The 21,603-nt window shown below is 44.4% G+C and overlaps 1 protein-coding gene across 3 annotated transcripts in view; it reads left to right on the forward strand.

Moving 5' to 3' along the window:
• ppfibp2b (PPFIA binding protein 2b) overlaps window positions 1–21,603 on the forward strand; it is a 100,831-nt gene that overhangs the window by 51,788 nt on the left and 27,440 nt on the right. For all 3 annotated transcript variants that reach the window (XM_085280712.1, XM_085280713.1, XM_085280711.1), the window contains exons 5-6: window positions 1,572–1,685; window positions 15,852–16,001. In XM_085280712.1, the coding sequence (XP_085136838.1) occupies window positions 1,572–1,685; window positions 15,852–16,001 (264 nt within the window). The remainder of the gene's footprint in view (window positions 1–1,571; window positions 1,686–15,851; window positions 16,002–21,603) is intronic.

A 21,603-nucleotide genomic window follows, 5' to 3' on the forward strand; every position in this document is an offset into this window, starting at 1 on the left:
CGCCTAGTCGGCTGCAGTAAAGATGATTATATGTCATCTAACTATATGATGTCAGGAGGTGCTCTGTGCTGTCAAAACTCTTTAATAGCCAGTTCATGCAGCTGTGATTTCCACAGTCTGTCTTTACATCCCTCCTAGTTAATTTGTCGTTTTGGAACTGCCCCTTTATGCTCTCCGTGTCTCTGTGTATGTTTGTTTTATGCTCTGGGGAAGCCCACGCGAGCGGATGATTTTTTTTTGATGATAAGTGCACCACCCGTCTGGACAACCCCGGTTTGCAAAGTTTTCACAAAGTCCACATCTCGTTCGTTACCACCACCACCACCACCCGCACACCTACTTCTTACACATTCCTCAACTGACACTGCCCGTGATTGGTTGAGATCCAAGTGAACCGGGGCTTGTTTTTACTGACTGGTGATTTAATTGGCTGTGGACAGTTTGCCCCTCCGTAGTGCCTTCCTGCCTTTTCACCTGCCTCTACTTTAAGACTGCTTATGTGAAGCTTTGTCTTGCTTCAGCGTGTGCTAGTATAGACACACTCTGTGGTTAGTAACTAACTTCCTTCTAGCTTTGTCGAGAGCATTCACCTCTGTTTGTGTGTGTGTGGCTCAGAGGAAGGAGGTAAGGGGTATTTTTAACTTTTGTCTTTAGCATTTGGAGTTTATACAGTCATATCAAGATCACGCCGTGTTGTTTCTTTATTTTTACTTACTTTATCTTTGCGTCATGTTTGTCAAGCGTTAGTGGTATCCATGTTTTTGGTGCGAAACCTAACACAAGGCTCTTAGACGTGACTCATTCAGATACTTGTTCATTCATTTACTCACTTGTTCATGGTTCATCAGTGCCAGGGAGGGCAGGTTTAGCAGACCAGTCCCTCTGTAATAACACATGTTCATGTTCTGTTAGCGGTTACAAGTGTCAAGCCAAAAACTTGACAAAATATTCTTTTGTGCCAGAGCAATGTGCGACAGGACGTGGCTGCAGGGGTAAAAATCAGAGAAACTGAAGTGACAGAGAGTCAGCTGCTGTCAGATGGATTTGGCATCGTTTAGGTGAACAGGAGGGATCTTTGAGTGTGTGTGTGGGTGCACGTTTGGCAGGAGGTGAATGGGTTGTCAGAGAGATTATAGTAAGTGTGCAATACATTCCTAGGTGACAGACTGCTGAGTAAATGTGTGTGTGTTGGTTTGGAGTTGAAGTATGTGATGATGTGTTCTTTTATGTGGATTGAAAGAAGAAAAAGACATAAAGACACAAACATAAACCAAAAGCTGTGGACTTTTGAATATGTAGGGTAGACTCAAACTGATAATATTTGTCTATCACAGGTATTAGTACTATTATACAGTATATATAGCATATTATATAGTACTATAGTAATAGTAATTCTATCTCCCATAAAAACTTGTATCAGTGACTAAAATCCAGTATCCAGTGTAGCAGAAACAATGTTTACCAACTAAAACTCCTGCATATTTCTATCTATTTTTTCCTTATCTTAAGCATGTGATCAGCCAGCGCTCTCTGAGGACGGTGTAATACAGTATGACTGTGTCACCCACCAGGTGAGCGTTCTGACCGACCAGGTGGAGGCCCAGGGAGAGAAGATCAGAGACCTAGAAAGTTCTTTGGAGGAACACCGCCAGAAACTGGCCTCCACTGAAGAAATGCTCCAACAGGTAAAGCACGTGTAAAACACCATTTATAAACCTGTCACAGAAAAATGTTGAACAGATGAAATATTATTGTTTGCATGTTGCTTGATCCACCCTGGAGGGATTCTGATGCTACAGTACAGACAATATGGCAAGAAAATGGCATTTGTAGTAATAGACTGCATAAAAGGTGGACATGGCCTTTGTGGTTTCTGGATGTCATTGTTAGCATTTTGGCTAACACTGTGGCTCAACTAAAGGCAGCAAGCTAGGCTAGCAGAGAGTGAAATCATCTGTAAAATTTAGATTTCACCACTAACTTTGGGACTTTTAACAAAGGAGCCAGTGGTAATGGTGACTCACTTTGTGGAACTAGCCTCAAGTTGATTTTAGATGAACTGCAGTTTGTTTGGTTCTCTGTACTAGTTTAATTTCAATCAATTAAGAAAGCTGTTTTAACCCCCGTATATAAAATATATTGCTATAACAGTATTAACACAGGGTCTCTACAGAGGGCCGTAGCTGTTTGTTCTCAGTGCAAACTGCATCAGCCTAAAGAGGAGAGTGTATTATATTTAAAACACTAAATGTGGTCTCAAATGGTGCCCAGACAGATGGTAACTGAAAATGAAACTATGACAGAGGTCATACTTATTGAGTTGACCTTGTTGTCACTTGGCGTGTCTTTTTTCTGTTTTACGTTAGAGCAAATACCAAGTCGCTGACTTCAGGTGATAGCAGGGAGTTATCCAACAGGATGTTCAGAGTGACTAAAGTGCAGGAGTGAGTTGTTACTGTAAATGAATAAATAAAGGAGTGGCGCAGTGTTTTATTGAGGGTTCCAGTTTGATTTTATGCTCGCTGGCCTCCTTTGACTCTGTCCCTGTTTAGCTGTGTGGTGGGTATAACAGAGACATCAAAACAACTAGATTTTAAAGGGTCAGAGCTCGAAGTTACTCAGTGTTCAGTGAGATGTAATGAGATTAGACAGAGTTTACTCTTACAGTACAGTGAGTTTGAAGGTGACCTTTTTAGATAAAGGATGTAAAATGTTCTGCTACTAGCTATGTCCCATTCATCGGATGTAATCCACTAATATTGACTTTACATTAATGGAACTGCTGTCGGTCCTGGAGGGATGAGAATCAGTCAAAACATAGAAATAAAGCCCAGATTTCAGCAGCAGATACACGAAACCGAAAAAAGGTTTCCATAAACATGGTTTTTAAAACATGAGCAGCGGTGAAATCCTGTGTGTTTCAAAAGCATTACTGAAAGATGTTGACAGAAAATGGGCCAGTCTGATTATTAAATATTCATTTCATTACAACATCTGGTAAACTGTGAGTACATTTATAACATAGGTTAATAACAAAGGGATATATTTGGAAACCGACAGAGCATTGAAGGTCTATTTAAACTGGACTAAGAGCAAGCGAATAAAAAGAAGAATACACTTTGAATTGATCAAAGCCTTTGTGTCGGTACAATGTGGCCTATGAGTTATCAAAGATTTATTTTTAATATCAAAGCAATTTTCATATAACTTCTATATAATCTATCTCTCTATATGTACATACTTTGTCCTTAACTGAAAAGAATTGTCAAAGCATCAAGCCTTTGGGGTTTTTTGAATATGAAAATTAATGTCAAATACAGACTATATTAATCCTGCGTGAAGATCTCAGTCACATGTTGCAAAATGTGTGCAAGGCGAACAGAGGCAACAGTTGAATCTGTATTGTTTTATAGTTTTGTTGTCTTCAGTATCAGGAAACAGATAAATACTATCTCATGTGCATCAACGTCTGTCCTTACTGAAAATCCCATTAGTATGCGCTCCTAAGCACTTAGCACTTTAAGGCACTGCTGGACAATAATTGTAGAGCAAAGTGCAGTAAATGGAAAGTTTATTCAGCCGGCCAGTCTTTGGATTTCTCTACTGCTGCCCACAGTAGGTCATAATTCTGAAGCAGAGTCTTCTAGTCGTTTCAGTTGTTTTGGTTGCCGTCACCAGTGAGGCAAGCTCGTGAGCTCTGCCAAGCTGGACACAACAAGCCTGCAGCTCTGTGCATCACAGAATCAGGCTTCTGTTTAGACTCGTCAACAGGCTCTTTGTCCTCCTCGCTGTCGGCACAGAGGATAAAAAGGCCACAGCCCCCAAATAAATACCCCACCGCGGCCGTGACGTTTTTCTCCCTCATCCAGCCACCCTTTGTTATCTATTAGTTATTGCTGTTGATGTTTTTTCAAGTGATCTAAACCAGTTTTAGGTAAAAACACAGGAGGAATAAAACATCTCTCTCTCTTTTTTTTAAAAAAAATCTCTGCTGCTACTGATCTTCTTTTTGGTTTGTGACTTGACGTTTGTGGTGTTTCCTGGTTTTAGCTGCACTGATCTGCAGCTGTCGTCCTGGTTTGTGGTTGTTTGTTAGTAGCTGCGAGTGGTTCCCTTTTACAGTTTACGACCGCTGCTCAAATAGTTAATCTGATATGAGATGTTTGGTTTGCAGAGATGAGGGCTGAGTGAGGAGAAAGATAACTGTGGACCGGTGTTTTCAGTTTCTATCTCGTCTGTTGTGTCTGTTGTATTTTATTATCAGTTATGTACCTCTTAAATCTTCTCCGTGCATAATTACAGGGCATGTTTGAAGGATTTAAAAGGTGGCAAACACGTCTGCTTCTGCAGTGTCTAATACACAAGTATGAGTACACTGGTTTGGATCATACCGAGGTTGTGACACACGATAAATTCATCTTCTGATTTCTGCGGGTTTATGTTTTCACATAAAATCACATTTATATTTTAATGCTTTCATTAGCAAAAGTGGGGAAAAAAAACAAAATGAAGATTTTGAAAAACAAAATATCAGCAAAGCTCCGGATTGTTGGATGCTAAGTTAGTTGACTTTACCTCCTAGGACCTGGCGTCCACATATGTGGACATCACATTTTGGGTTATTTAGACCAAAATACTCAATTTTGCTCTACAAGGGCCTGATATCCACTTACGAGGACATTATACTGCTACTGTTCTTTCAAAATTTTAAACGAATATCCTAATACGTGGCTCTTATTTTTCTTAAAAACAAAAGTAAGGTAAAAAAAATCTGGTAATTCTTTGTTTTTACATTCATCGGGCCCCAATATGCCCAAATATCAAAGAGAAATTAAAAATGCATGCTGTGGAAGAGTTCAGGTCTTAGGAGGCTAAGGCAGGGGTGTCCAACTCCGTGCCCGGTGTCCTGCAGGTTTTAGATGTGTCCTTGATCCAGTACAGCTGATCTAAATGGTTAAATGACCTCCTCAACATGTCTTGAAGTGACTGGTAATGAACTAATCATTCGATTCAGGTGTGTTGACCCAGGATGATACCTAAAACCTGTAGGACACTGGCCCTTGAGGCCTGGAGTTGGACACCCCTGACTTAAGAACTCTCCACAGATGTTTGAAGCTTAGATTATTCCCAGAAAATGGGAAAAAGTGAAGTGCAGCACCTTCAAGTGGACAGTCAGCATGAAGCCGAAAAACAAAAAGTTGTACAGGGGTAGAAGGACACCTGAAAACGCCTGAAATTAAGGGACTTCACACGGCAGCACATTGCAAACATGAGCGCCTCCGTTAACAGACGTCAGCTGGGCGTGGAGATGGATGCTGTACGTCTGATTCTGTGTAGTGTATTCACAGGATAGTATTCACATGAGCAAACACAAACAAGTTGTGTGTCTGTGTGTGAGCGAGAGAGACAAGCGACAGGCGAACAAGAGTTTATCCAGCCATGCAGCATTATGTTTCAGCGCTGCAGGGCTGCTGTTTGCTGTGGGAACCACAACTAATCTAATAAGAAATAGCCCTCAGGGCACACACACACACCACAGGGTGCAGAGTTCTCATGCTGGAGGATATCCACCCACACATGTAGTCATACTGTGACTACATGTCCTACAGTGCCTTTATTTAGACATAAAAATTACTGTACTGAGACATTTCTGTCTACACGGCTTACACTGTTGTAGTTACACAGTATCCTAAACAACATACAAGACAAGTATAACGCGCATAAACATTCATGGGCCATTATGTTTTAATATTTTGCCATGTTCATTAAAAATGTAATTGACTCAACAGCAGACGTCATTCACTGTCTTCATTATTATCCAAAAAATATCAACAGCCCAGCAATTTCCCAGTATTTTTGGTTTCCATGCACTCTCTGGCTGATGTTTCTTTATTTTCTGCGTTTTTGGCCAAAACAAAAAGGCGGAGGTCTCTAAAACAGTCCGTGATTTGGCAACCAGAGATTGAGAAATATCAATAATATAATAATAAAATAATAAAATGTTGCAACTTGCAAATGATGATGATTGCCACATCCTACCTACAGTTATGGGAATGGCTTGAATCAAATGAGAACCACTGAGGCTGAGGATCCTGAAAGTGCCAAAATTGCTGTTGGCACTTGAGGTTGGCTCTAAAGGTCACGCTTGAGTTTTCTTTCTGTGGTGAATCTAAGCAGAGCCTTGAACCTACTCAAAGCTGAAGCCATGCCAGCATTTATGCCAGTGCAGGCTGCGTCAACGTCCAGTTGCATGTCTGAGGACATTAGCTGCTTCCATATTTCCCAAGGGGTTGCTGTAGTGGCTGTGTCCAGATTTTTAAACCAGAGCAGATTTTACACAGGACACTCCTCTTGACGCAACCATCCCATTTATCTGGGCTTTGGATCGGGACCAGGAGTGCATTAGATTGTCACCCCCTTTGAGGTTTAGTTAGTGTCTCCTCTGGGTGTTGAGCCGGGGATCTTTCATGTGAAAGATGAATGTGTTAACATTTGGGTAGATTTAAGGTTAGCCTAAACAGCCGACTGCTTGGATTAACAACTATGCCAGCATGAAGAGTCATAGCTGATTTTGGTCAGGCCTCATTTCAGCTAACTGTAGTCACTGAACTGAGCCTTTCCACTGTGTTGGCAATCTTTTTCTGTCATTTGGGACCATGTCACACAGAATGCCCAGTGAATCTGTGCTTTGCCTTTTGGTGAGTGAAATGAGGATATTTTTATGTATCTTGATTTTGCACCTCTACATTTTATAGATGCAACATGAAAACCAGAGCTTGCAAGCCTTAGCTTATAACTTAGATCTCAACATTCTCGTCCAAATATGGTCACGTCTGAGTCAAAAAAGCTCACCTGCCTGAAGTGAAGAACTCATATCTCCATAACCTTTTGGCATGTCAACACATAGCGGAAAAACATAAAAAATGAACTGTTGCTAGGTTTAAAGTGCCTGATGTAACTTTTTACAGGGGAGCAAGCAAAGGTGCTCAAACAGACCTAAAACTGACGTGTTAAAATCAGAAGCAGTGCATATTTGAAAGGGGCTGAGAGTAGATGACTACTTATGACATGACATAAAATGACGGGGTAAATATATAAGAAGATTACCTATGCACCAGAGCCTACTGTAACATATAATAGGGCAGCATGCTAGTTACACCGAGAGAATAGAACAGCATGGGATTTGTTTTCAGAACATAGTGAGCGATGTAAAGGTAAGTTCACAGGCAAAAACAGTACCAAACTTCTACTTCTGCGATTTTATTGAGTGTTTAATTTTTAAACAAATAGATAGTAAATCTCCAAAAAGTTGATTCTGTTCATCTGGACGTAGCGTTTTGTGGGAGAAATGTTTCGTCACTCATCCAAGTAACTTCTTCAGTCTCAGCTGACTGCAGGTTTCCCCAAATCTTATAAACAGGGCATTTGCATAATGACTGAAACCAGCCCACTGAAGGAACAATGGGCTGGGAGGTCAGTTCCTTAATCTTAATTATGCAAATTCTCATAACCATTGATCAACAACCACTGACCAAAACCCACTGATCAATGGCCATGAGTACCATTCACAGAGAGTTGGGGAATGGCTGCAATCACAGCATGTAAGATGGCGAAAGATGTATCCTTAGGCCCCCTCCTCGATTCAGAGATGGTCTTTCCCTTTTCACGTAAATGGCCTCCTTGACTCCGCCCTCAAACCAGCGTTCCTCCCTGTCCAGGATGTGTACATCCTCATCCTTGAAAGAGTGTCCACTGGCCTGTAGGTGTAAACAGACTGCAGAGTCCTGGCCTGACGAGGTGGCTCTTCTGTGTTGTGCCATCTGCTTCGCCAGAGGTTGTTTGGTTTCCCCGATGTATATATCCCGGGAATCCTCCTGGCACTTAACAGCGTACACTATGTTACTCTGTTTGTGTCGGGGGAGCCGATCCTTGGGGTGGACCAGTTTTTGGCGCAGCGTGTTTTGGGGTTTAAAAGCCACAGAGACCCGGTGTTTAGAAAAAATGCGTCTCAACTGCTCCGATACTCCTGACACATATGGGATCACTACAGGTTTTCACTTGGGCAGCGGTTGTCCTTCTCTCCTGGATCGGCTGGAGCTTTCTTTAGGTGCCTTTCCCACTTTGACAAAAGTCCAGCTGGGATAACCACATTTACTCAAGGCCTTCTTGATGTGCAGTTCTTCTGCTTCTTCTTCCATGTACAAATTGGCCACGATGGGTGAAACTGGGGAGCCCATGGCACACCCATGTTTCTGCCTGTAGAACTGACCCTTGTATGTGAAGTAGGTGGAATGAAGACACAGTTCAAACACACTTGGTCGATGCTGAGAGTGGTCCTGTTGCTGAGGTTGGGGTCATCCTAATCTCTTACGGACTACCTCCAACGCTTTCGTGACTGGGATGCAAGTGAAGAGAGATGTAATGTCGTACGAGACCATGGTTTCATCTGCCTCCATAATGACATCTCTCACCTTCTCAACAAAATCCAGGGTGTTCTGGATGTGGTGTTCAGAGCTGCCCACCAGCGGGTTGAGGATCGAAGCCAGAAACTTGGAGATGTTATAGGTGACAGAGTTGATCATGCAGACAATCGGTCTTAAAGGTGCACCCTGTTTATGTATTTTTGGTAAACCATACAGGCTTGGTGTAGACTCCCCTGGGTATAGCCTGTGGTATGAGGTTAAGATTAAGGAACTGACCTCCCAGCCCATTCTACCTTCAGTGGGCTGGTTTCAGTCATTATGCAAATGTCCTGTTTATAAGATTTGGGGAAACCTGCAGTCAGCTGAGACTGAAGAAGTCACTTGGATGAGTGACGAAACATTTCTCCCACAAAACGCTACGTCCAGATGAACAGAATCAACTTTTTGGAGATTTACTTTCCTGGATGATTGAGAATGCATCAAGACGTTAGATAGTATATACTTCAAGTTCTCCTGTCTAGTCGTGCCATATTTAACTCTGGAGATGAGCACAGCCTCTTTAAAGGGATCTATAAATTCTGTGGTGTCATGAATCGCTGTGCGGCAGGCAGGAGAAGGACCCAGGATGCAGACTCACAGACACGGGGATAAACTTAAAGAACACAGCTTTAATGCTGGCACGGCAGAATACAGGAAATACAGAACTAACTGGGAAAAAGTAAACTAACATTCGCAGGAAGGCACAGGAAGATCCACACAACATGAGGGACGACGTCACGCTGAACAGAGGGAGACGCAGACAGAAATACACAGAGGGTTAACGAGGAAAGTGGGAACACACGGGGAACACAGGTGACACTGATAATCATAACGAGACAGGGCGGGGTGAACTGAACATGACATGTACGGGCGTGAGAGTCACAAAGTAAACAGGAAGTGCACAGAGGTTCAGACAGGAGGAGAGAGAGCACGGGGAAAACACAGACATAACGGGCTGGGAAAACATGAAACAACCACAAAGGGAGACGAGGGCTCATAAATACATAGAGGGCACACAGGGGGAAGAGAGAGCACGGGGAGAACTTAGACATAATGGGCAGGGGAAACATGGAATAAAACATAAGGAGAGACGAGGGCTCACAGATACACAGAGGGGCACACAGGGGGTAAAAGCCATGAAGGGAAAACACTTAGGGAACAACACAACAGGGCAACTCAGAAAACATGGCCTAAGCAAGGAACAAAATACAAACATACAAGAAAACTAAGAACACTGGGCCAACATGGCCCAGGACCATGACAGTACCCCCCCCTCAAGGGCTGGCTCCAGACAGCCCAAACACAGAAAAACAAAACCAAACAGAAAACAACCCAGGGCGGGCGGCGGGGGCCCAGGACGGAGGGCTCGGAACAGAAAACAAAAGAAGAGCACAGCAAACACCGGAGCCCAAGAAAACAACCCAAACACAGAGCAGTTCAGGGGGCCGACCATGCGGAAGGCAACGGCGGAGACGTGGAAACAGTTCAGGAGGCCGGCCGTGCGCAAGGCAACGGCGGCGGCGAAGGAGACAACGGAGCAGTTCAGGAGGCCGACCGCGCGGAAGGCGGCGGCGGCGGCGAAGGAGACGACGGAGCAGTTCAGGGGGCCGACCGCGCGGAAGGCAGCGGCGGCCCTCCAGTCCCAGGCGTGCTGGCCATGGCCTGGTGGGCACAGGACCAGTCGAGGCAGGACCAGACGAGGCAGGACCAGACGAGGACGAAGACTCGGAGGCCGGACCAGACGAGGACGAAGACTCGGAGGCCGGACCAGACGAGGTTGCAGAGGCTGAGGCCGGACCAGGCGGAGCTGCAGAGGCTGAGGCCGGACCAGGCGGAGCTGCAGAGGCTGAGGCCGGACCAGGCGGAGCTGCAGAGGCTGAGGCTGGACCAGGCGGAGCACAGGCTGAAGCTGAAGCTGGGCCAGGCGGAGCAGAAGCAGAAGCCAAAGCTGGACCAGAAGCAGAGGCTGAGACCGGACCAGGCGTAGCAGAAGCAGAGGCTGAGACCGGACCAGGTGTAGCAGAAGCACAGGCAGAGGCTGGCCCAGGCGTAGCAGAAGCACAGGCAGAGGCTGGCCCAGGCGTAACAGAAGCACAGGCAGAGGCTGGCCCAGGCGTAGCAGAAGCACAGGCGGATGCAGCCGGACCAGGCGACGACGAGGCGGTCGCAGGTGGCGGCTGGACAGGCTCCTCGGGCCCTCCAGCTGATGCGGCGTGAGGCTGAACGGGCCCCTCGGGCCCCCCAGCAAAAACAGTCTCAGAACCAGTGGGCACTGGAGCCCCTGGCACACACAGAACAGAACCAGCAGGTGCGGAGACTTCTGGCAGGAACGCAACAGGACCAGCAGGCACACGGGCCTCTGGCAGGAACGCAACAGAACCAGCAGGCACACGGGCCTCTGGCAGGAACGCAACAGAACCAGCAGGCACACGGGCCTCTGGCAGGGACGCAACAGAACCAGCAGGCACGGGGACCTCTGGCAGGGAAAAAACAGGTAGCGCTGGCTTCTTTACATCCAGGGGGCCAGAGTTAACTGAATGCTGACATCTAACCTCTGGGGAGGCCCTGGAGAGAGCAAAAGTCACAAAGGTAGCCAGGTCTTGTGGAGCAACAAAAGTCTGTGTGGGGCTATCCTCCTCCTGAAAACGAGTGGGTGGAGATGGTGGCTGAGGTGCAGGCAGTGCTAGTGGCTGAGGTGCTGGCAATACAAGAGAGTGCACTGAACTCGACTGAACTGACTGGAGAACAGGAGGAGACTGAACCGGGGACTGCCGGGCAGCTAACTGAGCTTCTGGCTGAAGAGGTGTTTGTAGCAAACGTAAAGAGGGTGGTGGCCTATGTTCTCCTGAGCCTCCAGAGCACAGTTTAACCCGCTGGATGGGCTCAGAGAAAACAGTTTTCCTTGGGTTCCCCTGCTCTGAGTGGGCAGGTAAAAAACAGTCTTTAGCAGGCAGGCTGAGCTCGTCTGGGCTCTTAGTAGAAATAGGAGACAAAGACGGCTCAGCTGAGCTGCCAGTGGGGGGAAGAGCAGGCTGCACTAGCCCAATAGGGTCAGGAGACGCTAGTTTAGCAGCAACAAGCGCTTCTCTGGAATTTTTAGTCTCTGGGTTAACCTTCGGTTTGCCGTGTATGGTTCTAAGCTCCAAAGGAGAATGAACAAAGTCCTTTAAATCCCCTGAGAGGGAACAGCCCCCCGCAGACGAGACAGAAAAAGTGTTCTTGTCACTCACCCCAGCCGGCTGCTCAGAAGTTCCCGAATCCAGTTGAGGTAAGGGGTGCCGGCGGCGTGAGCGGCGTTTCCTCCCAGACGAGGGAACGGAAGTGGCGGAGGAAACTTGTGATGGCGGAGGGATGACAACTTGCTCCTCATCCTCTGACCACATCGCTGCCAAGAAGGAGGCCGGTGAATTTGGCTCGGAACAGCACGCGGAGGAATCCCGCGGCAGAGGAGTGGAGACGCCTCTCCCCCGTGACCGTCGCTGCTGCGTAGCGCGAAGCTCCGTGCTCCGCGGCTGCTGCTGCGGTGGCTTCGGGTTAGCAAACTGGGAGCGGGCAAAAGCCGCGAGTTCCCGAGCTTGTAGCACCTCCTGGGCTTCATGCAGCTGGTCCATGAAGCCCATAAATCCCTTTAGTATGCGCAAATGAGGATTCCCCTCCAGGATCGCTTCTATAGCGTTAATCCCAACTGCCATGGTCTTAGCGTCCTTAGTGAGGGAAACCCGCTCGATCAGGCGGTGGATGCGGGAGAGGTCATGTTCCCGGGATGAATCCGCTGGGTCCATGTTGTGGTGACGTTGTACTGTCATGAATCGCTGTGCGGCAGGCAGGAGAAGGACCCAGGATGCAGACTCACAGACATGGGGATAAACTTAAAGAACACAGCTTTAATGCTGGCACGGCAGAATACAGGAAATACAGAACTAACTGGGAAAAAGTAAACTAACATTCGCAGGAAGGCACAGGAAGATCCACACAACATGAGGGACGACGTCACGCTGAACAGAGGGAGACGCAGACAGAAATACACAGAGGGTTAACGAGGAAAGTGGGAACACACGGGGAACACAGTTGACACTGATAATCATAACGAGACAGGGCGGGGTGAACTGAACATGACATGTACGGGCGTGAGAGTCACAAAGTAAACAGGAAGTGCACAGAGGTTCAGACAGGAGGAGAGAGAGCACGGGGAAAACACAGACATAACGGGCTGGGAAAACATGAAACAACCACAAAGGGAGACAAGGGCTCATAAATACATAGAGGGCACACAGGGGGAAGAGAGAGCACGGGGAGAACTTAGACATAATGGGCAGGGGAAACATGGAATAAAACATAAGGAGAGACGAGGGCTCACAGATACACAGAGGGGCACACAGGGGGTAAAAGCCATGAAGGGAAAACACTTAGGGAACAACACAACAGGGCAACTCAGAAAACATGGCCTAAGCAAGGAACAAAATACAAACATACAAGAAAACTAAGAACACTGGGCCAACATGGCCCAGGACCATGACATGTGGTGCATATGATAATTAGTCACATGCACGGCACGGCCTCATTATTAAAGGAAAGCAAATGTCAGGCAGCTGAGCCGTGGGCCATGACCACAGCGTGTGGATGAATTACCTCTAAATATTGCGGCTTATCCCTCTGTAAGTGACACTGGTGTTAGATTGCAAACTGACAGTCAGCTGCCATAACGAAAGAGATTTTCTAAATATCTGTGTGTGTGTGTGTGTGTGTGTGTGTGTGTGTGTGTGTGTGTGTGTGTGTGTGTGTGTGTGTGTGTGTGGCTGCTGAGCTGGAGTGATTATGGGGTTTAGTTGTTCATTTGTGTGGCTGTGGTGTTGACACAGTTTGTTTACTGTGTGATGTTTCCGTTTAGAAAGAAATTCCTTGTCTGACATTTAATGGACAGTAATCTACTTTATTTGACCGCTCACAAGTCATTGAATTTCTGTCTTAAATATATGTTATTTAAAATAGGCTCATGTGAGAAGTGTGTGGCTATAATTCTAAAAAAATCCCAGCATCTTTTTTATTGAATTTGATTCATTTGGCATTTTGAAAATGTGCACGCACAAATGAAAAAATAGAGAAGCAAAAAATGATTCTGATTGTTGTTCTGCTCCAAAACCATCTCAAAAAAGTTTTGCATTAATAATACGTTTATATAGCTCAACTATAAGGCTACAAGATGCTTCACAAGACAAGATAGTCACGGTAAAGCAAATCGTAATAAAACGTTTGAGAAACATTTAAAGGTTACTGTTAGATTTGTATTGTTGATTGTCATTTATGCTTAGAAATATTTACTTATATATGCTTAGAGTTTTGTAATTAGTTGTAGATTGGTAGAGGTTTTGATCCTTGATAGTCTGCAAACTTTGTGTGTATTAGACAGCACTTTGGGAGCATGAGAGGTCATACCGTGTCTTATTATTTTATGGTAGGATTAACGTAGTTGCGTCTGTTCTAGTCTAAGTGCTCTTTGTTTAGATGAACTGCAGGACTTCCTCACCGTGTTATCTAGGATGAACCATCTAGGGTGAGGGGGAGGCTACCCTCTTCCTGACCAAGGATGTTTGACCCTTTGATCAGCAGTCCCCACACACACACACACACACACACACACACACACACACACACACACACACACACACAGGCAAGGTACTCTTTGTTTGTATGTAGACGTCGTATGTTAATGAACCTATGCATATTCATGTAACCTCAATAAAAGGACAGTGTATGGGAGAACGGACGAGACCAACTGGAGTCAAGCGGTTGTCCGGTTCTCTCCCGTGCACGAGTAACATGAAGAACTTTGCCTATTTGTGTCTTGCTTAGCAGTGTAATTATATTGTCTTAACGTTTCAGCGAATAGGTTTATGCTACAAACCTATCAGTTACAGAAAACTGGGAGGGAGAGCACAAGACAGTTAAAAGCAGAACAAAGAAAATGAAGAATTACAAACAAGTACAGTAAAAGCACACAAAAATAATCAAAGGCTCATGAAACACAAGTGACAACATAAAAGTAGCTCGATTTGGAGGCATTGAGAAAGTCTGCCTATCCGATGTCTCTACGAGAGATTTAAAACAAGAGTGTGATACATTAAAAACTATTAAACAGCAGAAAATGTATGTTTACAGCCTCAGTTTGCACTTCATCACAGCTCTCTGCTTTCTCAGTAAAAGACTTTCAGTACCTACTGCTGACTGTGACTAAAGAAAATATGACTACCTCTTACAGCAAAAACATTTCTGTCAAAGCGGCAGCTTCTACGGGAAAATCACTTCCCATAACAAAGCGGTTACGTTACACTGACTCACTCACTTGGCTTTTGTTGCTTTTCTGACTGAAGGACTGGACTAGAAAGAGGTGAACTTTTGCGAGCCTTCATTCAGTTAGTTCATTTTCAGATTTGTTTGTGCTCTTTCTAAAGCTCCCACTCCTCTTTGCCTTCACAGCGCTCTGAGCTAACGCTAACTGCTCGGTTAAATACCCAACTGTGCGTTTTGACTCGCACATGTGTGACTACAGGGCGTAGCTGGTCTAATCGAGTGCTCTGCTTTAACTGGACAAGCTGAGTCCTGCATATATCAACGACATTTGTCCTGTTTAGCAAAGTTAAAAGTAACAGGGATATGGCAGCTTTAGCCACCGCCATTCGACACCATTGCCCCAGAACCAAACCTCCTGGAATCATATAAAGTTGTAATTTTTTTTCCACAGTTATTGTTATATTATCATGAGTGGGGGTCACACTTGAGTTGGCAGTCCTAGTTTTTACACGTGTCCCAATTTTGTTTTTCCTTATTAAGCTTTTTAAATTGGTGCACAAAAAGCTGGTAAGTTCATATTTGGTCTGTTTGGGGGTGTTTTTTCTTCCCATTTCTTTCTAAATGTTTCATACTAAACAAGTATGGAGCAAGAAGATGGACGTTAAAGGCTTAATCAGCAATCCAGGTCAACTGTAGTTTGAGTTTAGAAAGGAGGAAGTGCAATTTAAAGGAGTTTAGATGAGGAATTGAAAGCAACAGAGTTTTGTATGAGTCAGAAAAACGTTCCTTCATGTCCACTAGAGTGCTTTTTTTCGTTCCCTCTCTTTTTTAGATGCTCTTTCTTTTACTCTCTCTCATACTAAAGAAGGCATATATTAATAGAGTCTCTAGCACGCTTGTGTGTGTGTATATATTTAGCTTTGTGGGGTCTGGGCCCCAACCGCTCTGCTCTGTTAGTGTGGGAACAATAATACGCTGAGTGGAGTAGCCTGCTTAGTCTCACAACACCGATCTCCAAAAGCTGCGTTGCTCTAGCTTGAGTAAGTTGCGTGTTTGCTTCCCATGCATCTGACTTAGATGGTGCACATGTGATTCTCCCAGGAGCTGATGAGCAGGACCTCGCTAGAAACTCAGAAGCTGGATCTGATGGATGAGGTGTCCTTTCTCAAACTGAAGCTGGTCAGCATGGAGGAGACGCAAACCAACTCACACCCGCAGGATTCGACAGACACAAAGCAGAACAAAGCTGAGGTACGGAAAGTCAACAAACATGTTTTCAAACACATTCAAGTCTTTGATCTAGAAATGGAAAACTTGTATGATGTCTGTGTTTAATGGGCTATAAGCCAAGATCCCTGCCACACTTGCCTGAGTGGAAGTTTTCCCTTCTGTGTACATATTGATGTATTGTAGAGTTAAATAACAGGAGGATGAACATTTTACTTTGCACAGTTAATCCTGTTTATGGTTGGGAAATAAACCATTATCTAATTTTAGGGCACAGATTAAGAGTATTATTTTAACTTACTTGTTGGTATTAAACAGTTATTGGTACTTTGATTATACACATTGATTTTCAGGTACTTCATTAGGTGGAAAGGCCAGATACCGACTGTCTCATACTTTTCATCTTGCCCAACTCTAAAACTCTGTAATGCAACATCAGAATATGTGATATTAGCGTCTTGAATAATCACAACTGTCATTAACTGTTCAGCTGTGTTTGCCTGGGTGATCCTTCACTACATTTCTGCTAGTTTGGGCTATTTATCAGCTGCAAAGAGCAACCAGTGGAACAAAAACATCATCGCTGGTATGATCAGGTCTGCAGCCACCGCTTGGTTTGAATGAAATCACCTTCAAAATGCACATCAATAGACAACACAATTGTTTTTACCACTGTTTTTCAAATAAAGCTTAATAATCTTTATTCCGTATGTTCCATGAGGGGTTATTTAGGGACACGCATCCTGTGGTACGAGCAGTACCACAGGATTGGGGAGTTCAGACATGCTGTCTAAGGATGTATGGAAGCTGTTTGTCTGGTTTTATTGTGTTTTTTGTCTCAAAGCCAGGAGGGAACATGCACATTCACCAGGGGCTACTGCTGTCACAGTAGAAAGGCACAGATTGGGGGGAGGGGGGATTATTATGTTATTGTATAATATGTATTTGCAATATTTTGCCTTACAGATATAACAGTAACTACATGTCTGCTTTTTAACTCTTTCTGCAACTTTGGTTTCTGCGTCTGTGCTTGTTCTCACAAGTTATACTCTCTCATCCAAGCTTTTTATAAAGAAGGAAAACAAATGTTAATGTGTGGATTAAACTATGTGGCGCTGATTCCTCCCGTCTCCTGTCTGTGAGACCTCACCTGTCGGCTGGTGGCAGACGATCCCGCTAAAGAGGAGTGTGATTGGTGGAATGTGTGTTTGATGCTAACCGGGTCTATTCACAGGGCTCTTATCAGCCTCAGAGTTGTAAGTACATTATTGTATAGGCAACGGCTATTTCACACAAGGCACAGTCTGTACATGAAACCTTGTACACTTGTCTGTTGGAAATTTATGCAAATTAGTACAGATTTCATAATTTTCTTATTCAAAGATTTACTTACAGACCTCTTGCTATCTTTCTAAAAAAAATCCTTTCAGTTGCTGAAGTTTCATGGTAACGGTTAAACTTTTTACGCTTGTATAGCGGTTTGTCTTTAAGCCATGTGTAACAAAAAGGAAAAACCGTTACAGCTTTCTCTAGAAACTCTCATGTTGACTCTCGTTTCCACAGCAGCAGCCTGCTGTTACTTTTGTTGTTTTTCAGGTTTGGTTTACCCACTAAACCAGTGAAAAAGTCACACGAGCAGGATTTTCCCACAGTTTTTGTCCCACATTTAAATGGAAATCGTAGAGGCCAAATGAAGAATCTGTCCTGCGATCCTGAAATATCTGTCACCCAGATAATAACCAGGCAGATGGTGAAAACATGCCCACCCTCTGGCCAACTTGACTGGCAAAGGTAATGATGAAATGTGTCTGGATGGGGTACAAACTTCACTGGTGAGGCTCTGAAACAAGCCAGAACACATCAAACAGTAGTTTAAGCACCACCCTGCTCACATCCTGCAAAGAGTCAGCGGAACAGTTTTTGTTTTTGATCGGAGACTTTAGAAATAATTAACTGAAACTGTGAAAAAACACCTGAAACTCACGAGCCTCACTAATACCTGGTGCACCTAAAGCCCTTCCACCTTGTGAAGTCAAGAAATCAATAATTCTAGTATGGCCGTCATGACTTTTACAGAAAAGTGAACACCCTCCATTTAAGTATTGTGAGCTCATTGTCATGTTCAAGAAACCATTTTAATACAATCTGTGTCATGGCACATTATCCCGCTGGAAGCAGCCATTAGAATATGAGTACACTGTGGTTATATAGGGATGGACTTGGTCACCAACAGTACTCAGGTAGGCGATGGCATTTAAGTGAGTGTGTCATAGTGCGTCATTAAAATATCCCCCAACACTTTTACACCACCAACAGCCTGAACTGTTGATGCAAGCCAGGCTGGAGCTTTAATGCCGTTCACACCACATTCTGATCTAACCAGGAATGCTGCGGCAGAAAACTCATCAGACCAGGCAGCATTTTTCCAGTCCTCTCCAATTTCGGTGAGCCCATTTAAACTGTAGCCTCGGTTTTCTTTTTCTAGCTGACAGGTGTGAAACCTGGTGTAGTCCTCTGCTGCTGTAGTTCCTCTGCTTCAAGCTTTGACATGTTGAGAGGTGATCTTAAACCTTGGTTGTGAGGAATGGTCATTCAAGTTACTGTTGCCTTCTCATAATCTCAAAGCAGCTGCTCATGTCTGACCTCTTGCATCAACAAGGTTTTTTTCTCACAGATAACTGTCACTCACTGGGTATCTTCAGTTTTTTGGACCAGCGGTCCCCAACCCCCGGGCCTCGGACCGGTACTGGTCCGTGAGTCGTTTGGTACCGGGCCGCGAGAGTTGAGGCTCAGGTGTGAAATGTATGGCTTTCAGGGTTTTTATCGGTTTTCAGCGTCATTTTGTTATCGTTTTTATCGTTAACTCTGTTTTCCTGGGTCTTTTCACGTGTTATGAATAAATCTTCTTTTCTTAAAACTTCTTTTATTTTGTTGTATTTATCCGCGACACCTTAAAGGCCGGTCCGTAAAAATATTGTCGGGCATAAACCGGTCCGTGGAGCAAAAAAAGGTTGGGGACCGCTGTTTTGGACCATTCTCTGTAAACCGTAGAGATGGTTATGCAGAAAAATCCCAGTAGATCAGCACCCACTGAAATACACCAACAACCATGTAGGTCCTCAGTTTTAACTTCAGCAGGTCATCTTGACTATGCATGCATGCCTAAATCCATTGAGTTGGTGCCATTTGATTTACTGATTAGCTATTTTGATTAGCAAGCACTTGAACAGGTGTACCCAATGAAGTGGCCAATGATTGTAGGTGAAAACGACTGCTCAGCTCAGCAACAGGTTTGGGCCTCGGTGAAGGTGAGAGTTACATTAGGACGCTGTTTCCCTCACTGACAGAACGCACAATAACGATGCACACATACACGCATTCCAACCAAGTCCGGCTGAGCAGCCTTTGCTTGTCTTCACTAGTTTCTTTGTGTGGACTTTGTTCATTGTGACACCCAGCTGCTTCCCACTGGCACAAACGGATACTAAGGCTGCTCATGTGGTTTCGCTGTGTGTGTGTCTGTGTGTAAAGCTATCACAAGCCATCCAGGGCCGTGCTCTGATAGAATAAACACGATACAGCATTTTTGACACGCAGGGGCCCATACTCTGCAACCGCACATGGATGGAGTGTGATAAGCATCAGCGGAAGCAGACAGAGGGGAGGAGATAGTGAAGGGAACAGATGAAAAAAGAGAGGACAGAGAAAAAAGAAGGAACAGACGGCTGATGTACAAAAAGTGACAGGATGTAGTTTGAAATATTGTTTTCTGACCTGTAAGGTGCACATTAACTGAACGTGCATGATAGCCACACTGCAAATCCTGCAGGACGTGACTGCCAGCGATGTCGGATTCTATGAGAAAACCAAGTGTGAGCTGACTTTGCTTCTTGTGCAAAGCTCACATTCACTCAATAACAAGAAGAACATTTGTCTTAGCAGAAAACTTTTTTATTCAGTCAGGAAGCCACATTCTGTCAATAAATCCTGGGAGCTGTCCAGTATTTCAGATACCATTTCAGGTACAGTGAACCTGAGTTTAGTGTACCTGACATGATCCTTATTTCATAAGAAAACTGCCTGCAAACCCTTGGTTTGAGTAGAAAGTGCCAACATCTTGGCACTTTCTACTCACGTCATGCTAGCTGCACCACTTTGTCTCACACTACCGTTAAATTGATGTTTAAAATGTTGGTTTAAAATAGTGATTTACAAAAGTTGCACTGTTTGCTTAGCACGGGTGGTCAGTTCATTTTAATATCCAGCACAAAAAATGCAATACCTGTTTTCAGCATTAAATACTGGTGCAATTAGCAGTAACCTGCATATCGCAGATGTTAGTAAATCCGTTTGTGTGCTCCTAGAAATATATTTGCAGCATGTTCCCATCTTTTACATGCAATCTTGTCACTTTCTAGCATGTGGCTACTGTTAATCCAAGGCATCATGCCTGTACCTAACACAGTAGTTTTGGTGCTGAAATGTATCCAAAAAATCCATTTAGGTTACATGCATGAGTTCATGTAGCCAATGAGCTGGAACAATCCGGAACAGCATTTCGGCACCTTCAGTTAATGAGTCATTAAATCTAACAGGCAGATTAAACAAAATAGTGCAGGATATTATCAAGCAGTCCTTTTTTAATAGGTTATATTGCAAAAAATGTAAAAAAGCAGCACAAACTTCAACAGGAATTGGGCGGCACTTATTCACTTTATCTAGTCTGTTTTTCAGGCTGCTTCAGGGATCATGAGGCCTATTCTCTCAGCTTGAGGCTCCACCACATAAATCTAACATCAGTCCTGTCAATGAGCCGTTTTTATAAGTTGGTGCTGTCTTGGTTTAGTATTGATTCAGTATTGAGATGCACATACGTACTCACCAGAATCCAACATGTCCGGTGTGCAGCTGAGGTGCTTTGCTTTGTTTACGTTATGATGGGGCTGCATTTTTGTCAGTAAAGTCAGGATGTGTGTGTCTGTGCGTGTGTCTGTGTGTGTGGTTAGTAACAGCTGCGAGGCTCCGGTAGGCTGTCAGGAGGAATGGCAAGCATCCACTCTGAGCATTCCTCGGGGCCAAACACTTTCACCTCAGGAAACCACACCAACACCACACACAGGCTCGCTGCCGTCTCACGAACACCTTTAAGTACTAAAGCAACCACTTTTCAGGAACAAGATTCCCCTGAGCTGTGACATTTTCTTAGATCAACAGTTTGCTCAACATTTAATGTGTGTGAACAAAAAGAACAGTTAGAGACTTTGCTCTGTGCACCTTCATGTCTCTTCTTTATTGTACGCTCTGTTTTTTTCCTGTCTTTACATCCTGTCTTGTTTTGTTTTATTGGTCTAAATTCTGGGTTACGGCTCTGTTTCCCATGCGACTAGACTTGGCTGGAGCTCAGGCATGATATAATAACCCTGGTGCGCCAGATGGGGTTATTACTTATACAAAATTATGCTTTAGATGCCTGAAATGTGGATTTTATGTAGTTTAAAACAGCCCTGCCTGCTGAGCTGCTTTTCATGTAAAATAGGCCACGAAGCACAATGACAGAGACTGAAATCTTGGCAGCTTGTTCCTATTGCCATTTTTTATATTTACAATATGGTATCATACTTATATT

This window comes from Mchenga conophoros, linkage group LG7 (assembly GCF_057382185.1).
Source record: "Mchenga conophoros isolate Kocher_MC1m ecotype Shallow Benthic linkage group LG7, M_conophoros_male_GT1.1, whole genome shotgun sequence".
Lineage (NCBI taxonomy): Eukaryota > Metazoa > Chordata > Actinopteri > Cichliformes > Cichlidae > Mchenga > Mchenga conophoros.